The following is a 23,299-nucleotide window of genomic DNA, read 5'->3' on the forward strand; positions in this document are numbered from 1 at the left end:
AGTGTACCTATGATTAAAAAAATTACAGACCTCTACATGCTTTGTAAGTAGGAAAACCTGCAAAATCGGCAGTGTATCAAATACTGTTCTCCCCACTGTATATATAAAGCTAAGGTAACTGAGCTAAACGACTACCGCCCCGTAGCACTCACTTCCGTCATCATGAAGTGCTTTGAGAGACTAGTCAAGGACCATATCACCTCCACCCTACCTGATACCCTAGACCCACTCCAATTTGCTTACCGCCCAAATAGGTCCACAGACGATGCAATCTCAACCACACTGCACACTGCCCTAACCCATCTGGACAAGAGGAATACCTATGTGAGAATGCTGTTCATCGACTACAGCTCGGCATTCAACACCATAGTACCCTCCAAGCTCGTCATCAAGCTCGAGACCCTAGGTCTCGACCCCGCCCTGTGCAACTGGGTACTGGACTTCCTGACGGGACGCCACCAGGTGGTGAGGGTAGGCAACAACATCTCCTCCCCGCTGATCCTCAACACTGGGGCCCCACAAGGGTGTGTTCTGAGCCCTCTCCTGTACTCCCTGTTCAACCACGACTGCGTGGCCACGCACGCCTCCAACTCAATCATCAAGTTTGCGGACGACACAACAGTGGTAGGCTTGATTACCAACAACGACGAGACGGCCTACAGGGAGGAGGTGAGGGCCCTCGGAGTGTGGTGTCAGGAAAATAACCTCACACTCAACGTCAACAAAACTAAGGAGATGATTGTGGACTTCAGGAAACAGCAGAGGGAACACCCCCCTATCCACATCGATGGAACAGTAGTGGAGAGGGTAGCAAGTTTTAAGTTCCTCGGCATACACATCACAGACAAACTGAACTGGTCCACTCACACAGACAGCATCGTGAAGAAGGCGCAGCAGCGCTTCTTCAACCTCAGGAGGCTGAAGAAATTTGGCTTGTCACCAAAAGCACTCACAAACTTCTACAGATGCACAATCGAGAGCATCCTGGCGGGCTGTATCACCGCCTGGTACGGCAACTGCTCCGCCCTCAACCGCAAGGCTCTCCAGAGGGTAGTGAGGTCTGCACAACGCATCACCGGGGGCAAACTACCTGCCCTCCAGGACACCTACACCACCCGATGTTACAGGAAGGCCATAAAGATCATCAAGGACATCAACCACCCGAGCCACTGCCTGTTCACCCCGCTATCATCCAGAAGGCGAGGTCAGTACAGGTGCATGCATCAAAGCTGGGACCGAGAGACTGAAAATCAGCTTCTATCTCAAGGCCATCAGACTGTTAAACAGCCACCACTAACATTGAGTGGCTGCTGCCAACACACTGACACTGACACTGACTCAACTCCAGCCACTTTAATAATGGGAATTGATGGGAAATGATGTAAATATATCACTAGCCACTTTAAACAATGCTACCTTATATAATGTTACTTACCCTACATTATTCATCTCATATGCATACGTATATACTGTACTCTATATCATCGACTGCATCCTTATGTAATACATGTATCACTAGCCACTTTAACTATGCCACTTTGTTTACATACTCATCTCATATGTATATACTGTACTCAATACCATCTACTGTATCTTGCCTATGCTGCTCTGTACCATCACTCATTCATATATCCTTATGTACATATTCTTTATCCCCTTACACTGTGTATAAGACAGTAGTTTTGGAATTGTTAGTTAGATTACTTGTTGGTTATTACTGCATTGTCGGAACTAGAAGCACAAGCATTTCGCTACACTCGCATTAACATCTGCTAACCATGTGTATGTGACAAATAAAATTTGATTTGATTTGATATACACACACACATACACTGTTCGATAGCATATCATGATCTTTAATGATCATATTCTACCTACCTTTGTATGTATGTCTATCCCAGTAAAATGGTGACGTTTCAGGTATCTCAGTTACAAATCAACGGTGAATGGAGTTAAGAAAAACATTCTTCTCCCCGTCGGGGAATTGAACCCCGGTCTCCCGCGTGACAGGCGGGGATACTGACCACTATACTAACGAGGACTGAAATTTGGCAAACACAATATGTTTTATATTGTGTGTAGTTAAGTTAGCCTGGTAACGTCTTCATAGCTAGTAGCATGGAATCAGGACACGACCAAACTGTTGCTGAGATAATGGATGTTGAAACTTTCAAGGAGAAAAGAGGCATGGTTGAAACTCACTCATATGCTTGCATTGTGAAAAAGGGGGTGATTCATGTGAACGTATACAAGTTTAATATTCTTCATTAAGTCACTGTGATAGTAAATGTCCATTTCTGTTTTTTCTATTAATGCCAGGGGAATCCGTAATATTTTGAAAAGGAAATCTTTATTTTTGTATTGTAAGGGTAAGAGTGCCGACTTTTATTTCATTCAAGAAACTCAAGAACAGATAAGGAAAATAAAGTGGATAATGGAAGCAAAACACATCAATGCATTGGCCGGGAATCGAACCCGGGCCTCCCGCGTGGCAGGCGAGAATTCTACCACTGAACCACCAATGCTTACTTTTTTGTAGAAACGCAAGATTTGTTAACAGTATTATAATACGGTATTTGACGAATATATAGTAATAACTGTTGTAGTAAGAAAACATGTTTATTCATCTCATTCTCAAACATTTTTATGAAAACATGGAAGCCAAACGCAGAAACTACAAATCCCTGCATTAACATGTTTATACTTCATGACAAAATACCTCATATTATACAGTCCTGCTAATGTGTCTGGACCTAAACTGCAGAGAAAGAACCCATGACTGACCCGAATGGTTGTCCAATTAAGCAGGCTAGATGTAGTTATTTTGAAATGAATATGCATGTTTTTGAGCAGTCATTCAAATGCCTTAGGCTATTGACTGCAGTTTACAGCATAGAGTAGAGTTTTGTACTCACTTGAAAACAATAATAACATTCTTCATTACATTGTGTTGTTGTAGCCTACGTAGGATACATTTCTTGTTCATAAAAAACTGAAACAATTGGGTAGCATTTCGAGCTGCATACCAGAGCTCTGGGAGGGAGGGCACTCAGCGCAGCCTTGGGAGCGCACAGTGTAGGCAGCTACCTATGATTTCATTATCTGATAAACTTGTTTTTATTTCGCTGTGTAAATTGACTGGATATATTCATCGCATTATTAAGCCTAACATTAAGCTTATAAATTATGTGATAATATGCATACGCTTCTAACTTAGGCTATAGGCTACTTTGAGTATGTCTGTCTTCATTGTTCTGTTGCGCAATTACGCACCTGGCCTCTCCGCTGCCATGACTATTCCTTTTAAAGCTTGTTGGACACTTATTTCGACCTCCTCCTCGTTCTGCTCCTCCTACTACTATTAGACTATTGGAGAGCTGAAGCTTGTTGAATGGAAGATAATGCTGTAGCCTAACAGGAGTGGAGTTGGAAGGAGAAGACACATTTTTTTTATAGTAAGCCTATTATTTTAACACCAGCTACATCCTGAAAAAAATAGGCCAACACCAAACGAGTGGCCTGCTAATGTACCTTTCTGGACCTTCTAAGTTGTGGAGAATAGACCCACACGGTTGCATAATCAGGCCTATGCAGTTACTTTGGCATGAAACAAAACAGGAAGTATGAGTGGTTATTCAAATTAGCCTACATCACTGCAGTGTATAATAACTGTGTATTCACTTGATAACAATAATACATTCCTCTTGGCACTGTGTTGTAGCCCAGGTAAAATATTTGTTTTCTAAAAAGTAGGCCTAATAAATAGTGGAGCTTTGTGTGCCCGGGGATAAATCTAATAATCCTAGATTTTGAAGATCCCTTGATTAGGTGACAGTACAGAATGTCAGCTTTTATTTTATAACCCAAAACACAATTAAACCAACTGCAAATGCATCCAACGACTTTGTAGAGTTTGATGTAGTCATTGTGTGCAAGGAATATGGGACTAAATACTAAACCTTTGACTACCTTGATACACTAGAAATCAATTTGTCCAAATACTTATGACTTCATGTGGGAGGCGTGGGGACGATTAGATACACAAAGTGCTTTCATTTCTAAAGGTAAAACCCTCAAATACAGAAAGTCACCTTTTACTGTTGCCCCATATAAAACATTTGAACTCAAATCTCAAACGCTGGAGTAAAGCGACAAAAATGTTAGCTTCACTGTCCAAATACATATGGAGGGGAGTGTATATACAGGCATGAGTTAAAGACAACCAAAATCATACGGTGTTTTATGAAAAACAAATGTTTTCGTCTTTTGATCCAAATTTAATAGCTACAAAATGATGTTCTCATGGAGTATCATTCCTTGAGCCCACTCTTGGATGGTATCTTAGTGTGCCTTTCACACATCTCCATTCCATTTAAGAGTCATGGTATACAGATAATAATAAATCAAGAATAAGGACAAAATTAACAGCTGCATTTACTAGAATTTGCAGACAATTATCAGATTGTTAGTTACTCAAATAGAAAAAAAAGAAACAGTAAATCTACATTGCCTTCTTTAGCCTACAAAGCTACTTGGCCTGACATCCATATCTTCTTAGCTTCAGCACTGAATTAGACAAAAAGTACAGAATTCGACATGTACAATAGTTCCATTTTTAATAAGAACAAAGAAAGTCGGCACACGCTAGAATAAACCCTGTCATTCTACAATTGAATTTGTCCTTAAATTGCACCTCCACTACCAAGAAGAGGCTAATGATACAAGAGGAAATCACTGGTTAGACTGCCAAATGAGGCAACCCTATATAATCATCAATATCACCACATTCACTGTAATAATGGAAATGTTTTGAAATGTCTTTCCTATAACAAATGTGAGAATAATCCAAAGATTAAATCGGGCACCAGGTGGAATAACAGTTTTCATTAAATGATAGGCCCATAACATGATCAGTCAGGACACATGAAATTCAAGTATCAAAATGATTAAGAGGACACTAACTAGCGTTAAAGGAAACTACAATGACAGTAAAAATGGAAAAACAAACCAACATGACACAATCAACAATACATTAGGCCAGGGGTAGGCAACCCTAGTCCTGGAGTGCCGCAGGCACTTCATGCTTTTGATTTAACCGACCAGGAAGACCAGGTGTGTTGAATTTTGGCAATCGCTAAACTTAGCTCAGTTGGTCGGGTGTGGTGCCTAGTTGGAACAAAATCCTGAAGTACCTGTGGCACTCCTGGAACAGGAGGTTGCCTACCCCTGCATTGGGCAATGTTTTGCATTTAAGGCAGTGATATTTCTTCCAAAAAGTAGGAACTAGATAGCTATGCTCATTCCATGTTAAATACAAATTAAGCCCCAACGTGACCCACCGCCAATGTTTTCTTGTACAAAATAAAGTCTTCAAAGATTTGAGTGAGAATCAGAGTTCATATGGCCAGCGGTGGGTAGTGTTCTGGATGTTTTTGGTCTCCTTCACAGTGAGGGTTGTCAGGGCTTATCAGACTGGAGCATAGTGGTGTCACAGCCTATTATCTGGCACAAAACCTAAACAGTTGGCACAGATCTGGCACAGCGTTGTTTGTATGTTCTATTTGTTCGGTTAACGGTTGCCTTTCATGGCCTCCTTAGCAGCCAAGATTAGAGGTGTAAGACTAGACAGGGGTTTTGCCAGCTTCAGGAAGGGATGCTAGACAAAAAGAAGAGGAGAAGAACGAGAGTAAAGGGTTAACTTTGAAGCTCATCTCTATTGTAGTACATGCAGACAGGTTAATGATGGAGGAGTATATACAGCCAAATCCAACCAGTCAAGTTGACAAGAGTAGAAGAGCAAATCACAAAGGAAGCCATAGATAGGATGGGTCATCACCTGCAGCAGCTCTTTGCCCCCACCTCTCTTCTCCACATCCATTTCCAGGCAGAGGTTAAGGAAGTCTCTGAATATGGGAGACAGTTTCTCTGGGTTCTGAAGTTCTGGAGTCCCATTTGTGGCAATCAGGTACAGTGCCTGGGGGAGAGAAGAGTGGGAAGAGGAGAACTGTGAGGTGCTGGAAAAGTATGTTACATCCATGTCAGTATCACTATGGAACTAGCTTTTGATGCACTGTGATATAGTAAAAGAAAGAAATTGAATTTTAGGAGGATGCTGCTCTTTGGTTCACTTACTCTTAGCGGGTTCTCATTGAGGTATGGAGGCTCCCCCTCAACCATCTCAATGGCCATGATGCCCAGTGACCAGATATCAACCTTAGGCCCATAGGCTTTCCGGGTCACCACCTCAGGAGCCATCCAGTATGGCGTACCCACCATGGTGCTGCGCTTGCTCTGCTCTGGAGTGATCTGGGCGCAGAAACCAAAATCGGCTGCACAGAGAGAAGGGAGGTGGAATTCAGAGAGATGGAGACATATGTTAGTGAGGGACTGCAGGGTAGCAGTACAAACAGTAGCACCAGCTTGTAATAGTCATTTGTTAACTATCCTTGCCAAATTGGTATTTATCTTTCATAGGATGCAGATGGCAAATTCCAGCTATAAATATGAATATAGAACAGTTTCCCAACATCAAAGCAAATCCATATACTTGCAGACTTTCAATAAGGTAAATTTCCACCCCCAACTATTAGGGCTGTTACTTCCTCTACATAGGCCATGGCTAGCCTGGGGTTGTTTAGTGGGAGAGGGAGACTCACTGAGCTTGACAGAGCCATCCATTCCCAGTAGCACGTTGTCACTCTTGATGTCACGATGGATGACCTGGTTCGCATGAAGGAACTCCAGTGCTTGTAAACACTTCAGATGGGGAAACCAATGGCAGAGAGAAAGAGAGAGAGAGAGCGCAATGGAGCGAGAGGGGATGAAGAAACAACGGTCAATATTTCCACATAACATAAAGGCTCTAAATGTGAACACACAAGTTACCCACCCAGCCACTGTTAAAGGGTAAAGGGTAAACAGGTCAAGGTTAATGCAGTGTGACCTATAAGAGCTGGTCACCTCTCTGCAGACAGCAGCTATCTGAGCCTCGTCCATGCAGGTCTCTGTCACCACATCAGTCAGCGAACCACCAGCCAAATACTCCATCACCACATAGAGCTCCTCTCCCACCAGGAAACTAACAAACACACACAGACACCAAAGCCGGAGAGGTTGTTAGGGTATATTGTATCGTACAATATCGTACACCCAGTAGTGTTCCACCATCACCAGAAAGTTAGGTTTGGCACCCCCAACTTACACCAAAGTAAGTGCTATTAAGCTTAATTATATATTTGACCATTCCATTACCTGTCTACATAGTTGACAATGTTCGGATTCTTTAACTCTTTCATCACCATAATCTCATTGATTATCAGCTCCTTCTTGGGCTGCTTCTGTAGGTTGATCTGTTTAATGGCCACCTGTGAGAAACAGCCAGAAATAAGGAAAGGTTCAAAATGATCCTCTAAAATGGGTGTGTGATTAGTTATCCTGCAATCTCTCAACTCCTGCCAGGCTTACAGTTTTCAAACGCTTTCCCCATTTCTGTCTCTGTATCTAGTCTCTGCCGCACTTTGAACATCATTACTCAGCTCTCTAGGTCTCCTACCATTTACTATTCTCCTCAATCCACCCATCCCCGGTCAGTCAACCAATGACAACCCTTAATTCCCCTTTACCTCCTGTCCAGTGGCGACGTCAATGGCTGTGAACACTGTCCCTGAAGCCCTGTGTGGAGACGGTTACATATTTTTAATAACTTGGACACACACAATACACCCCAATTACCACCTTCAAATGAACTTACCCCTGTCCAATTTTTTCATATCTTGTGTACTTCTTTCTGGGATCTCCAATGCTGACAATAGTTCCTGTGGGCAAAGATAAAGTTATACAGACCAATACTAAATTCTCCTGACAAGAGAGTTATATTAATAACTACCAGTAAAATTGTTGTGTTGGTATTGTAAGAAATGTAGTGTGTTTACTCAGTTTGTCCATGATCTCCTCATCTGACATCTTGCCCTTCTTCTTCTGTCTGTCTAGAGCCTTGGAGGCTGCATCTCCATCTGGACACGTGGCTGGAGCAGGGATGGGGTCAATGACGGAGCGAGTGTAAACCTACAGCAGAAACACACACACAATAAATAAATAAGAATGAGGGAATGAGCGATTGTGAGCAAGAGCAAAAGAAAATTCAGGTGAGCTCCCGTCAAAATTACTCACACTCTTAGTGTATTCTGGACGTGGTGCCACAATGGGTGGGGGAGCTTCATCATCATCATCATCATCATCATCAATGTCCTTGATACTGATCGATGAGGGTTCCGTGCCCTTTTTGACCGGCTATTGCAGAAAAGATAGACATTTCATATATAGCCCACACATCATTTCAGGGGTGCTATGAATATGGTAAAGGACCAAAAAATCCCAGCCCCATAGTATTCAGGTAGCTAGTAAGGGAAAGCGGGATACCTAGTCAGTACAACTGAATGCCTTCAACTGAAACGTGTCTTCCACATTTACCCCAACATCTCTGAATCAGAGAGGTGCGGGGGGCTGTCTTAATCGACATCCACATCTTTCGCGCCTGGACAACAGGGGCAGAATGACAGATTTTGAAGTAATAACTAGAAAGAAGTCAGTACTTACAGAGTGGGGTCCTGCAGGGAAACCATCCTTTTCTAAAAAATGAAAAGGGAGAGGGAAATAATTGCAGTCTTGAAAGAGTCTATAACAATCTTAGAAAGCAGCAAAGTGTCATCCATGAGAAAGCTCACCAGAGGAGAAACTGAGGTATTTCTGGCGGCCGTTGCCTGTAGAATCATAGAATTTGAGCACGTCGAGAACAGCCTGGGGGTTCTTTTTCTGCTCTGACTTTGTGATGTTTGACGTCTGGAGGAGCCGTGCCCATTGCTCTGGCATGCCCTATCAGAGAGGAGGATACAAAGAGATGGGGTCAGGGGTCAATCAACTAACTCGGGTAGAATAAAAAAACAAGCAGTACTACGGTCCTCCAGGCTGGGATTTGAGTATCCCTGGAATAAGAGTTGAAAAGTCGGACGAAAGTGACCCTTACTCACAGTGAACTCCCCAGTGACAGCATCAAAGCCAACGTGGATAGTGTGTTCAAAGTCTGAAGGAGGAGAGATCTCTGGTCGTTCTTTGTCCCGGTCTTTCTTTCTACCACCTGAAAGTCATCAAATAAACCATCATTACATTCTCTGTTAATAAATGTGATGAAATGTAATCAGATCTAACAACGGATAGACTGAAATTGGAAAGACTGAAACTCAACTGCTCCTGTCACTGGATAGTCTGACGCATACAGATGGAAACTAACATAAAATGGATTGGTTCTGAACTAAGATACACTGAATGAAATGTAGCCTCTTAATGCACCTTTAAAAAAATGACTGAGGCTGTGGTTCCATAGGTAACTGTCCCATCCAGCCCCCTGGATCTTTTTTTCCCCCAGAGCTGAAGATCCGAATCACATTCTGCACATGCATTTCTCTACTTTCACATTTCTCACTGTCAATTGTGAGTAATACATTTTCAAGTTCTAGCGGTGAAACGTCCATGCAGCATCTGCATACCAACCATTTGATCTCAACCAGGGTCATAGAGATATGCATTTAGGTTAGATCTTCTTGAGCTATACAGTGTTGTTTTGAATTATGTACAGAGAGCAAATTTTAGAGCAGATTATGTTAACTTGAGCATAGCTCGTGTTTAGTTCCAATCAAAGCACTTATTTTGTCTAGTGGCGTGGGCATGACAGAAAAATGCGACCATTCGCACAATCATCCTAAAATCTTATAAGAAATTAGCTGTTTTTTTGTATTCCAATAACATTATACCAGGGATCAGCAATTTTGAAGGGAGTGGGGGCCACAAAATACTGTAATCCTGCAATTCTACACATTTTACCATAGGGTGGAGTGAAATGGTCGCAGTTTTGAATATGATATCTGAGTGAGACTGACTAATAAAAATCAATGGGGGCCCCCCGGCTGGTAACTCAACCATGACAACAAGTTAAGATAGTTTAAGTTAAACTAACTGCCAGCTAACACATTTTAGTAGACATGGGCTAATTGACTGACATAAGAGTAAAACTGCTGATGCACAACCAAATTTCAAAATTGCACCTTGTGTATTCTACTATTCTGACTCCGACTGAGGGAATTGATCTGTGACTTCAAAACCCGCAGGCCGCCAGTTCCCCATCCCTGCGTAATACTATTCTATTCGGTACTGTTATGTAGAATGAGATCATTACCGTGTGATCTCGCAGACATTTATTCAGCTTTGATCAAACATGAGCAGAATCTAATATGTGCAGAAGCTTCGGGACCTTTGGCTGTCTGTAAGATGGTCCAGAAAATTTGGATCCACACCCACTCCGTCCGGTTCCCAACCAGGGACACTAGGACCTCAGGGGGTACTGGGCCTATCCACCAGGGGTACTTGAGAAGACTCATGAGACCATAGACCTACTGGTATAATGCACGAGGGGGTACTTCAGGGGTACTCTGGGCAGAATAAAATTAAGTTGGTGGTACAGTAACCGAAAAAGGTTTGGAAACCACAGCTTTAGATCCCCTGCCAGTGCACCACCTATATTGACTCACGTCTCACCTTTCTCTGCTCCTGAGAAAATTGAGATTATCTTGTTGCGGGGTTTCCTTTCTTCCGGAACAGAGGGCAGGGGCTTGGAGCTGTGATTGGCTGAGAGCGGGTCCTTGCTGGAGCCGGTGCTGAAGATGGTGCTGCTCATCCTGACTGGGGGGGCTGGGGGCTTGTCCTCGGGATCCCCGTTATCACACATGGCCGCAGGGAGCGGGAAGGATAGAAAGAGGGTAACAAAGAGACAGACAGGAGGAAAGAAAGCACTAATGTGCACAATAGACAGAGGTGGGTCAGAGAGATCAGGAATGGGAATCAGAATAGAAGGAGAGCATGGGGTGATATCTGCAAGATAAACGGAGACATAATCAGTTTAACCACAAAAATGACAGGTGAACAAGAGCACATGCACATTGCATAACATATTAGGTGGTATTTGATTTAGAAGAGGCAGTCCAGTTTTATGGTTGTAAACCGGTTCATGTTTATCTTGAGGTGAAACTGACTTTACACCACAGAGGAGCACCTTTATCTAGACAGGAAGATTGCTCTGTCAGAACTCATTTTCTCTCTGGCATGTTTTCAGCATTCCCCTATGACTATGCAGAGATATAAACTTAGAGCAGATTTCCTATCATAGCACACATCGTCATTCCCAATCGAAACATACGCATACAGTACCAGTCAAGTTTGGACACACCTACTCATTCAAGGGTTTTCCTTTGTTTTACTATTTTCTACATTGTAGAATAATAGTGAAGAGATCAAAATGATGAACACATATGGAATCATGTAGTAACCAAACAAAAGTTAAACAAATCAAAATATATTTTATATGAGATTCTTTAAAGTAGCCATCCTTTGCCTTGACAGATTTGCACACTCTTGGCATTCTCTCAATCAGATTAATGAGGTAGTCACCTGGAATGCATTTCAATTAACAGGTGTGCCTTGTTAAAAGTTAAGTTGTGGTATTTCTTTCCTTAATGCATTTGAGCCAATCAGTTGTATTGTGACAAGGTTGGGGTATACAGAAGATAGCCCCCCATTTGGTATAAGAGTCAAGTCCATATTATGGCAAGAACAGCTCAAATAAGCAAAGAGAAACAACAGTCCATCATTACAGGTCAGTCAATACAGAAAGTGCAGTTGCAGTTGTTCAAGTGCAGTTGCAAAAACCATCAAGCGCTATGATGAAACTGGCTCTCATGAGGACCGCCACAGGAAAGGAAGACCCAGAGTTTCCTACGCCGCAGAGGATAAGTTCATTAGTTATTTGCACCTTAGATTGCAGCCCAAATAAATGCTTCACAAAGTTCAAGTAACAGACAACTTAACTGTTCAGAGGAGACTGCATAAATCAGGCCTTCATGGTAAAATTGCTGCAAAGAAAGCACCACTAAAGGACACCAATAAGAAGAGACTTACGTAGGCCAAGAAACATGAACAATGGACAATAGACCGGTGGAAATCTGTCCTTTGGTCTGATGAGCCCAAATGTGAGATTTGTTTCCAACAGCCGTGTCTTTGTGAGACCCAGAGTAGGTGAACGGATTATCTCTGCATGTGTGGTTCCCACTGTGAAGCATGGAGGAGGTGGTATTATGGTGTGGGGGTGCTTTGCTGGTGACAGTGATTTATTTAGAATTCAAGGCACACTTAACCAGCATGGCTACCACAGCATTCTGCAGCAATATACCATCCAATCTGGTTTGTGCTTAGTGGGACTATCATTTGTTTTTCAACAGGACAATGATCCAAAACACACCTCTAGGCTGTGCAAGGTCTATTTGACCAAGAAGGAGAGTGATGAGTGCTGCATCAGATGACCTAGCCTCCACAATCATCAGAACTCAGCCAAATTGAAATGGTTTGGGATGAGTTGGACTGCAGTGAAAGAAAAGCAGCCAACAAGTGCTCAGCATGTGGAAACTCCTTCAAGAATGTTGGAAAAGAATTCCAGGTGAAGCTGGTTGAGAGAATGCCAAGAGTGTGCAAAACGGTCATCAAGGCAAAGGGTGGCTATTTGAAGAATCTCTATTTGTTCAACACTTTTTTGGTTACTCACATTAAGCATCTCCAATCCAAAATTAAATCTAGAATAGACTTCCTCATGAAGCTGGTTGAGAAAATGCAAAGCTGTCATCAAGGCAAAGGGTGGCTACTTTGAAGAAATACATTTTAATTTGTTTCACACTTTTTTGGTTACTACATGATTCCATGTGTTATTTCATAGTATTAATGTCTTCACTGTTATTCTACAATGTAGAAAAAAGTAAAACAAATGAAGAAAAACCCTTGAATGAGTAGGTGTGTGCAAACATTTGACCAGTACTGTAATTCTGGGAAGAACAACACTGGATGGGTGTGTTGCAGAGGCAATAGGAAGGGACTGGGCAAGAAAATAGGTAGGTCTAGAATTGATTATATGCCCCTCAACAGTAATTACTGTCATTTTTCAGAAAGGTGTTGGATACAGAGCTAAGAAAGGCAGTAGAAGTGCAGACGATGGTGGGTTTTTTGAGGGTTAATAATTTCTGTAGTAGAGATCAACAACAGGGAGGGTTGGGTGGAGAAGCCGCATCACAAAAAGCAGCCACATTACTAGCATGTAACGGTCTCCCTTTCATTATATCCTTTGTCATCTCCATCTATGATGTAAAAGTGACCAGGTGAAAGCCAATTCATTACAAAAGGATGTCCACTATATTGCACACATGTATCCATCTTCTCAGACCAGCACAGATGAACGAGAGGACATGAAGAGCGGAATCCATGTCAGACTATCGAGAAACACAATAAATCGACTGGGTATGATCATGACCATCATCATAATCACCTATCAGATCATTAACTTCAGCTAGTCAGGAAGGAGAAGAAAGTAGAGGAATTACATATCAATTCTCTCACTCGTAAATAAGAATTTGTTCTTAACTGACTTGCCTAGTTAAATAAAGGATAAACATTTTATTTTATTTACCATTGACCTAATGTTAGGTCAAGGTTTCTGAAATGTGCAACACAGTAGGGAACTAGATCACCCCCTTATGACTTCCAAACGTGCATTTCCAAGATGGAAAATGCATTCTAGAGTCACTGTGAAAGATCAGATCAAACGTAATACTTGCAGGTGAACCTAGCTAAATAGTTAAGCCTGATTTCAAGAAGATATTAAGTCTAAGCTAGTTAGCTAACAATTTTACCTATTCAACTAAGCTACCTAAAGCAAGTTAGGCTAACAGTTGTCTGGAGTTCAGTTAGCCAGCAAGCTACCTAAAGTTAGCTAGGCTAACAGTTGTCCGGAGTTCAGTCAGCCAGCTAGCTAACGTTAATTGCATATAGTTAGCTAGCTAACAACATTAGAAGTGTGAATTAGCTAGCTTGCGCTGTTATTGCTAGGGCTAGATTAACAAACTAGTTTATCTCCAAGGACGAACGCCAGACAATAAGGAACCCTGCTTGACAATACAGATGTACATTTGGTAAGCAACATAACGACATTAGCTAGATAAGCTAGCGCGTTTTCTCGGTGCCGGTAATAATTTACGGGTATTTTATTTGCTAGCCAATGATGTCGACTCGCAACTCACCAGACAGACTCCATACACAACAGAAAACTTGGGTCCAAATCCTCGACGCTGTGAAAGCTTTAATTTGTACATACGTTAAATTTAAATTTAAAAAAATTAAGATTTGATGTAGAGTTTACAGAATATACAGAGTAAACCAAGGTATGATTTCAACAGTTCCTATATAACTTTTTCGTCATTCTTTGTCGACCGGGTGGATTCTTCTTCTTTGGTATCGTGGCATTTTGTTTGTGCATGCTGCCACCTACTGTGCGGTAGCTATTCAACCAGCTTCACCTGGAATTATTTTCCAACAGTCTTGAAGGAATTCCCACATATGCTGAGCACTTGTTGGCTGCTTTTCCTTCACTCTGCGGTCCTACTCATCACACACCATCTCAATTTGGTTGAGGTCGAGGATTGTAGAGGCCAGGTCATCTAATGCAGGACTCCATCACTCTCCTTCTTGGTGAAATAGCCCTTACACAGCCTGGAGGTGTGTTGGGTCATTGTCCTGTTGAAAAACAAATGATAGTCCCACTAAGCCAAAACCAGATAGGATGGCGTATCGCTGCAGAATGCTGTGGTAGCCATGCTGGTTAAGTGTGCATTGAATTCTAACTAATTCACAGACAGTTTCACCAGCAAAGCAAGCCCACACCATAACACCCCCTACTCCATGCTTTACGGTGGGAAATACACATGCAGAGATCATCCGTTCATCCACACCGCGTTTCACAAAGACACAGCGTTTGGAACCAAAAATCTCAAATTTGGACTCCAGACCAAAGGACAAATTTCCACCGGTCTAATGTCCATTGCTCGTGTTTCTTGGTCCAAGCAAGTCTCTTCTTATTATTGGTGTCTTTTAGTAGTGGTTTCTTTGCAGCAATTTGACCATGAAGGCCTGATTCACGCAGTCTCTTCTGAACAGTTGATGTTGTGTCTGTTACTTGATCTCTTTGAAGCATTTATTTGGGCTGCAATTTCTGAAGCTGGTAACTCTAATGAACTTGTTCTCTGCAGCAGAGCTGTTCATGCCATAATATGGACTTGGACTTTTACCAAGTAGGGCTGTATTCTATATACCACCCAACCTTGTCACAACACAACCAATTGGCTCAAATGCATTAAGAAGGAAAGCAATTCCACAAACTAACTTTTAACAAGGCACACCTGTTAATTGAAATGCATTCCAGTTGACTAATGCCAAGAATGCCAAGAGTGTGCCTAGCTGTCATGAGTAGGTGATCTAAAACTTTTAACAGGTAGTGTATACTACTCACTGGCCTCGCTCTCTGTGCTGGCACATATACACTACTCACAGGGATCCCTCACCCTCAACCCATCTTCCTCTGCTTTATTCACTGCCTCTGGCCACCTCCACCTGCCTCTCTCGCACCGGACACTTCTGATCCCCAGAAACATGGGCACCCCTACAGTTGACACATACAACTTTTACAACACCGAAATTACACAAGCTCTCCTGCACACTTCCTACATCTTGGAATCTCCCTCCTACACACATGACATGACCATAAATGTTGCACCAGAAACACTGCAGTGGCTCTGGCACACAAGATCTAACAGGATAATTGATATATCCTAACATGACTTTATCATGTAAAAACTGAGATTCAAAACTCAAAAGGACTGACAGTGACTCCTCTGTTTCATCCCTTTCACTACTGGGTCTGCGTCGCACCAAACCGTGGGCACCACAAACACCAGGAATCCTCAACTTCAATTGCTCCACCTGCACACTTAATGCTACCACAGAAACCACTAATTTCCCCGCTTCTTTACTACCTCCCTTATCTTACCTCATTTGCACACACTGTATATATACTTTTTTCTCTATAGTTTTATTGGCTGTATGTTTGTTTATTCCATGTGTAACTGTGTTGCTATTTGTGTCGCACTGCTTTGCTTTAACTTGGTCAGGTCGCAGTTGTAGATGAGAACTTGTTCTCAACTAGCCTACGTGGTTAAAAAAAGGTGGGAAAAAAAATAAAAAATTATGCTGCCACCACTGTTTTTCCTCCAAACATAACGATGGTCATTATGGCCAAACAGTTCTATTTTTGTGTCATCAGACCAGAGGACATTTCTCCCAAAAGTACTATCTTTGTCCCCATGTGCAGTTGCAAACCATAGTCTGGCTTTTTTATTGCTGTTTTGGAGCAGTGGCTTCTTCCTTGCGGAGCGGCCTTTTAGGTTATGTCGATATAGGACTCGTTTTACTGTGGCTATAGATACTTTTGTACCCGTTTCCTCCAGCATCTTCACAAGGTCCTTTGCTATTGTTCTGGGATTGATTTGCACTTTTTGCACCAATGTACATTCATCTCTAGCAGACAGAACACGTCTCCTTCCTGAGCGGTATGACAGCTGCGTGGTCCCATGGTGTTTATACTTGCGTACTATTGTTTGTACAGATGAATGTGGTACCTTCAGGCGTTTGGAAATTGCTCCCAAGGATGAACCAGACTTGTGGAGGTCTACAATTTTTTTTCTGAGGTCTTGGCTGATTTCTTTAGATTTTCCCATGATGTCAAGCAAAGAGGCACTGAGTTGGAAGGTAGGCCTTGAAATACATCCACAGGTACACCTTCAATTGACTCAAATGATGTCAATTAGCCTATCAGAAGCTTCTAAAGCCATGACATCATTTTCTGGAATTTTCCAAGCTGTTTAAAGACACAGTCAACTTTATGTTTGTAAACTTCTGACCCACTGGAATTGTGATACAGTGAATTATCAGTGAAATAATCTGTAAACAATTGTTGGAAAAATTACTTTGTCATGCACAAAGTAGATGTCCTAACCGACTTGCCAAAAGTAGTTTGTTAGCAAGAAATTTGTGGAGTGGTGAAAATCAACCTAAGTGTATGTAAACTTCCGACTTTAACTGTATATACTGCATTCTATACTATCTATTGAATCTTAACATATGCCGCTCTGACATTGCTCATCCATATATTCATAGATTATTTCCATTCCTTACTTAGATGTGTGTATTAGGTATTTGTTGTGGAATTGTTAGATATTACTTGAGATATTGCTGCACTGTCGGAACTAGAAGCACAAGCATTTCACTCCACTCGCAATAACATCTGCATGTGACCAATAAAATTTGATTTGGTCAGGGAGAGGTTGAAAATGTCAGTAAAGGCACTTGCTATTCAACTGGATATACTATTGAAATATTGAATAGTTGTAAATGTTTATTGATATGAAACACTGGCATGTACAAAACACAAATACTTTGGCTCCTTGGACCTTTCTCCATTTTAACAACATTCTTGTACAAGATTGATATATTCACAGTTGAAAAAAAAAAAAAGTTATGCTTAAACCCTAAAAATCCCAAAACAATGACTAAAAACTAAAGATCTTTGGAAAGGAAGTCACAATTGACACATGTCCTTGTCAACATTGTATATCAAAAGACAATAGTATTTTGTGTATGGTTAGAATAATAAGTGCCATAATTGCTTATGGTCAACCTTAAAAACATGCAATAACTTTAATATAATAAAATTCTCCACATTCTATATTTTAGGTCAACAAAATATTCAAAAGCAATAGCAGTGGACTTTGGTTCCAGTGAATAGCTCAGAATCATTAACCTGTTTCATTATTGTTCAATTTCTTACAATGTTTGTCTTTCATTTGTACTTTACAGCAGCGTGAATAAAGATCTTTGGAAAGCCATTCCCCACAACAACAAAAAAATAGGGCTTGCACTATGTTCACTTTATCTAGGGAGTAGTGATTGTTAAATTGTTTATCATTAGTGGTGAACAGCTGGTTTTTTATTCAAAGTGCTTTAACGCTTGCTGGTTATGTTGGCAAAGAGATACCAGTCCCTTCCTAAATGTCTGATCATTATCACCATAACACATTCAAGAGTGGGCAAATGCTTTTGACAGTCAATATAGTGCACCTTTTTACCAGACAGCTTATTACTCCAAGACTGGACGGAGTGAACTTTTATGTGTGGTTGCTTGGTTTAAGATAGATTTTTTTAGGCAGGATTCAAGATTGCAGTATATGCATGTGCTTGAACCCGAGAGAGGTAGCTAGGTAACTAAAATGCAGACACAAATGAGATATTAACACTGGCCCTAATATTTAAGTGAGGACAGAATAAAAGATGGAAACTAAACCATGAAAAAAATGATGTGTTATCAACAGCTGTTGAATTTGTTTGTAAAATACAAAAACTTAAATGTTTACATATTTCAAGTACTTTGAAAAAAAGCTTTGTATTTAGACCATAATATGTATGCACGGCCATCATAGAAAGGGAAATAATTTTGTAAATATATTACACTATTTTACTACATAGACAAAATACATATTTATAGAAAAGTACTTTAAAGAAATATATCTCATTTTTTCTTCTTATCCTGGGTGCACCGTGGACAAAACCTGAAAAAGACAAAATAAAAGTACAAAAAGGTAATGCATGTAATCAACATTCCCAAATTCATTCGCTTTTAATTACATGTATAATACACTTCATTAACTAATTGTAAAAGATTCACCTACCATTTTCCTTTGGGCTTTGTAGCAAGATCAACACAAGCAAAGTGAAACCACTCAATTGGACACTGTTTGAAAAATAAAAACATTGGTAAAAAGACATCAACATTTCAGTATTCTTTTGATTAACTTGTAGAATCTATAGAGAATACCCAGGGCTCTACAGTGTGAACATTTTAATGTGCGACCTGAGATTTTATTTTGGGAAAAATAAATCAATCACACAGATAATTGTTATAATGATTAGGCTTCGCTGTACCATTGTTTTTCGAGTGCCCCATGGATAAAAGTGTGTGCAGATTTGTTACTTTCATGGTTACACCATTACTACAGCGAAAACCGATTGTTTCTAGCACAAAAAGGTAAAAAGGTATTACCGGTGCAATGTTTTATTCCTCCTATCGTGAATTGGCTAGACATTCAAAAACAATTTTGCTGGCGGTTCCTAAACCACTTGCAGGTAGTTGTTTACACCTTGTTCAGTCATGTAACCTCGTTAGCTAGCTATCTAACAGCCTGGTTACTTAATTACCATTTTTAAGTGGGTGGTGTGAGCCCTGAATGATGATTGGCTGGAAAAGGGATTGCTCTTTCAGGAAATCAATGATCATATAGCAATAAACTTGACACTCTTAAAGAGACAGTGTACAATTTTCTATATAATGCACCTCAATAAGTAGTGCTTTTACACAATGTAGAAACCTAAATCCCCTTTGGCTTTGTAGTAAGGTCAACAACAACCACTCAATTGGACACAGACAAATTTGGTATGAAGACAACATTAAAATGTAGAAACCTAAACCATATTTTAACTTTTATGATATACAAATGCCTTTACAGGGTTAGAACATCCATTTTATAGGGCATAAAAGTAGCTAGAAATTCATATATACCTTATAGGGTAGCCTAGTGGTTAGAGCGTTGGACTAGTAACCGGAAGTTTGCAAGTTCAAACCCCTGAGCTGACAAGGTACAAATCTGTCGTTCTGCCCCTGAACAGGCAAGTTAACCCACTGTTCCTAGGCCGTCATTGAAAATAAGAATTTGTTCTTAACTGACTTGCCTAGTTAAATAAAGGTAAAATAAATCATTTAGGCTAAATTAAACTAATATTTTCTGGTGCACCTACATTTTATGTTGTGCTCCTAACACAACATACATTTTTTATTTATTTAGAGTCCTGAGAATAGCACTAATTTCAAAGCATTCTTTGAATAACAAGACAACTAATACCCAATAAAAACTTACATCAGGGTTATCACATCCAATCATCTCTCCATAGGACACTTGATGGCACAAGCAGTATGTTGGCTCATTGGGATCAACTGGCATGTCCAAAACATCTGACGGTTGCATTGGCAGGAGAGCAGAACTCAATCCTGGGCTACAGACGTTAATAGATGGTAAATTATATTAAGGGAGAGTGAGAACCAGGCAGACGCACGTAAATAGTACTTGCTTGTAAAACCTTTTCAATACCTATTTTTAAGCTTTTTCTTCCTGGGAGAATCCTCATCCGATGATTTCCTGCCTCTCCCCTTGGGTCCTCGCTTCTCCCTTAGTCCCTGACCTTCACCCTCTGAAGCAGATATTCACAGCAATGGACATGGAAGTTAGTTTACCTGTCATAAATGTGCTGTAGAACTATTTCCCACCAACAGTCTCCCTGCTTACTCTTTAACCCTCTTCCTTCTGGACTTTCATAGCCGCTCACTTCCAGCTTCTCCTTCAGCTCATTCTCAAATCGGGCCAGGTCTGCATCCAGCCTGCGGATATGCTTGTCCACCTATGACATGCAGACAATTAGATTGGTTTTGCATTATCTATTAACCAATAGTGAAAGTATTGACACATCTTTATGTACTCATATGCCAGGTTTGGAGCACTGACCATTTCATATGTCTGCATTGCAAGCTGCACTTTGTCATCGCTGAACTCTTTGCACTTGCTGTAAGCACTCTGGATCTTCTGCAGGTGCTCAACCCTCTGTTCCGAAGCCAAGTTCCTTACACTTGAGATGTACTCCTCTGCCAGCTTGTCGATCTCTCCTTTTTTCTCTACATAATTGCAGAAACATTTTTATACTGGATAATGAAAGATGCTGAACTATACAATACTGATGGGGCATGAAACCATGTGGTAAATCAAGTGATCAAAACAAATAACATTTTTAAATGGATTTCTTGTGCAGTATTGTACCTTCAGTTCTATTGTCCAGGTCCCGCATCAGTGTAAAGTTTCTCTGTAGTTCACAAGGCAGATTCTCAATACCTGGGGGAATGGATCATGATTGTTAAGAGCAGTCATTCAGTAACTACAATAGTTCATAATGAGAACAAGATACGATTTGATGGTAACACACAGCTGACAGCTCATGGCTCTTTGCAGCATTTTGGCGATGATTTCCATTGCCTGTACTGCATAGCCACGCACATTTACATAGGGAAAAAACCTCAACGTCCCTTGTATGTCACCAATGTAGAATAATTACTCTGCCGATTGTCCGCGGATTGGTCCTTCAGCTGGTGGAAATTTTAGACAAAATATCCACAGGAAAGTATTATTAAAAGGACTTCAAAAAACATCTGTGGCAATCAATATTTGTTTGCTCGTGCGCAAACCAACGTCTTGCAGGTGTTTACATGGTGTTGCGCATGTGGCAGGGAATATAAATGTCAAGGCAGTACATGTACTCTAAAAAGTCTGTGAATATAACCAGTACAGTTAATTCAACAACATCTCCATTTAGGAAACTTTCCAAGTTTTTGCAGTGCTTTGTTTCAGACGACACCAATAATTGGTATTCACTATTTACTAGGCAAATGGTTCTTGTACTTATTTTCTACACTGAATGCAGTCTGATGAGCGTTACCAAATAACAGGTGGCCACATCAAAATGGATAATGTTAGCTGGATCATGACATCTGTACTACCAAATAAGTTCAACCTAAATGTTTTCCTGGAAAACAAGATCATGTTTAAAGTTTGGCGGAAGTGAGACCCAGTTAGTGAAACTGTGCTTGTGACGCACTTTTAAATTAAACATCGCGGCCCGTGCATACTTGCCTCCCCGCAGAAAACGAGGTCGCGTCACCGCCATCTAACTAGAGCAAAGTACATTTTATTATCATGGATAACTGAGACCCTAAATAAATTAAACCTAGCCGTTTAGCTAACTAGAACAACACCTTATTGCTGGCTTGCTGCGAACGTTGCCAAATAAGCTGAAAACAGCACTCGTTTTATTTTATTTTAAACCCCCTTTCTCTACAATTTATGCAATTGCTAGTTAGTCTTGTCCTTGTAACGTTAACTCACAAACGTTAGATAAGGCCAACAATGTAAAGCATTTAATCGAACCTACAACTCCAATGACCTAGCGAGTTAAAGACAGTTTGCTAGCTAGTTTTAACGTTAGTCGTGCCGAAAACGTAACGTTCATATCAATAATAGACAACTTGCTTAGCTATAACGTCGCTAGCAAAGAAATTCGAGACCGAAAAACTCAAGATTGGAAATGTATGAAGACAATTTACACAACTGATCAAATTAAGTTAGCTAACGGTAGATACTCACTGTCAAGGTAATGTTCCAGGTATATTGCCGTCGCCATCTTTTCACTGTTAGTTTACAGGGCTAGCGAACTAGCAAGTAACGTTAGCTAAACATAAGCACATTTTTCCTACCTAGTTAGCTAGCATATGCTGCGTTCATAACCAAGTAGGAAGGTGATATTGACTTATGTTGTGTAAATACGAGTTGGATACATTCACGTGCTTTGAAAAACAAGCTGTGTCAACCGTAAACTACAAGTACAGCTAGCTATCATGCTTATAAACAAATTAGTGTTCAAAACCCATATTAATAGATATATTTTTTTTAAATAAATGTTTTGTTATTACAAAAATGTCAAACGCTAATATTGGGGTAATTTCTTAGTATGTGACATCAGAGGTCAAATTGTGGGAGAAGTTCATGGTGCTTTCATGACATCGGTGATCTCCAGGTCGGAAAGTTGTAGCTCTAGAAAGATGACCGAGTTTCCGACTTTGATTCCGAGTTGGATGACCGTTCAAATTGATTTTTCCCCGTCGGAGCTTGTTTTTTGTGTGTGTGTTTGTTTTAGAGTTCCCAGTTATCGTTAATACTCGGATGTCGGAGATTTCAGAGTTACCAGTTGCTTTGAATGCAGCATTAGGGTACGTTCCACAGCTAAGGCGAGGTGACGCGACTGACAAACCACGAAATTGGGGAGAATGTATATATATATATATATTGTTAGACAGGTCTCACATCTTACAACGCCTGTATAGGTATTTTAGGTCATTTTAGGCCAGTGGTGTCAAACTAATTTTGCCCCATTTCGGTCTTCAAAGACGTTTGGAGGACAACACAGAACATGTGTTATATTTCCTTGCTGTCAACATGGGGGGGATTGTATAGCTTTCATATCAGTGATTATTGGCCAGCTGGACACAGTCAAACTGCATGAATGTAGGTCCATTGTCATTTCTACAGTTTCGATTTGGTTTCAGTCAAAATGTATATACAGCACCAGTCAAAACTTTGGTCACACCTACTCATTCAAGGTTTATCTTTTTATT

General features: G+C 40.8%; 2 protein-coding genes and 2 non-coding genes across 5 annotated transcripts; all 4 read right to left on the bottom strand.

Moving 5' to 3' along the window:
- Positions 1-1,969: 1,969 nt before the first annotated feature.
- Positions 1,970-2,041, bottom strand: trnad-guc (transfer RNA aspartic acid (anticodon GUC)). The gene has a single exon. It is a non-coding gene; the product is annotated as a tRNA-Asp (tRNA).
- A 413-nt stretch (positions 2,042-2,454) lies between these two features.
- Positions 2,455-2,525, bottom strand: trnag-gcc (transfer RNA glycine (anticodon GCC)). Its single transcript has one exon. It is a non-coding gene; the product is annotated as a tRNA-Gly (tRNA).
- A 1,885-nt stretch (positions 2,526-4,410) lies between these two features.
- Positions 4,411-14,377, bottom strand: LOC115144979 (serine/threonine-protein kinase PAK 2). Its single transcript, XM_029686163.2, has 15 exons — positions 14,166-14,377; positions 10,588-10,920; positions 9,027-9,133; positions 8,724-8,871; positions 8,596-8,627; positions 8,170-8,289; positions 7,932-8,064; positions 7,751-7,814; positions 7,623-7,671; positions 7,252-7,364; positions 6,961-7,078; positions 6,657-6,756; positions 6,133-6,329; positions 5,837-5,974; positions 4,411-5,656 (listed from the first exon to the last, which is right to left on the bottom strand). The coding sequence occupies exons 2-15, from the start codon at positions 10,775-10,777 to the stop codon at positions 5,570-5,572; spliced, it is 1,596 nt and encodes a 531-aa protein (XP_029542023.2). The 5' UTR covers positions 10,778-10,920; positions 14,166-14,377; the 3' UTR covers positions 4,411-5,569.
- Positions 14,378-17,351: 2,974 nt separating this feature from the next.
- LOC115144978 (inhibitor of growth protein 5-like) lies at positions 17,352-22,480 on the bottom strand. Of its 2 annotated transcripts, XM_029686162.2 has the most exons (8): positions 22,272-22,461; positions 20,895-20,966; positions 20,586-20,752; positions 20,370-20,481; positions 20,175-20,274; positions 19,944-20,079; positions 18,702-18,763; positions 17,352-18,581 (listed from the first exon to the last, which is right to left on the bottom strand). In XM_029686162.2, the coding sequence occupies exons 1-8, from the start codon at positions 22,306-22,308 to the stop codon at positions 18,542-18,544; spliced, it is 726 nt and encodes a 241-aa protein (XP_029542022.1). In that variant the 5' UTR covers positions 22,309-22,461; the 3' UTR covers positions 17,352-18,541. The 2 variants fall into 2 exon arrangements, with proteins under 2 accessions (XP_029542022.1, XP_064871692.1); XM_065015620.1 differs by lacking the exons at positions 17,352-18,581; positions 18,702-18,763 and adding an exon at positions 18,770-19,450 and having other exon boundaries at positions 22,272-22,480.
- Between the last annotated feature and the right edge of the window lie 819 nt (positions 22,481-23,299).

The sequence above is a fragment of the Oncorhynchus nerka genome, unplaced genomic scaffold (genome assembly GCF_034236695.1).
Source record: "Oncorhynchus nerka isolate Pitt River unplaced genomic scaffold, Oner_Uvic_2.0 unplaced_scaffold_10___fragment_2___debris, whole genome shotgun sequence".
Classification (NCBI taxonomy): Eukaryota; Metazoa; Chordata; class Actinopteri; order Salmoniformes; family Salmonidae; genus Oncorhynchus; species Oncorhynchus nerka.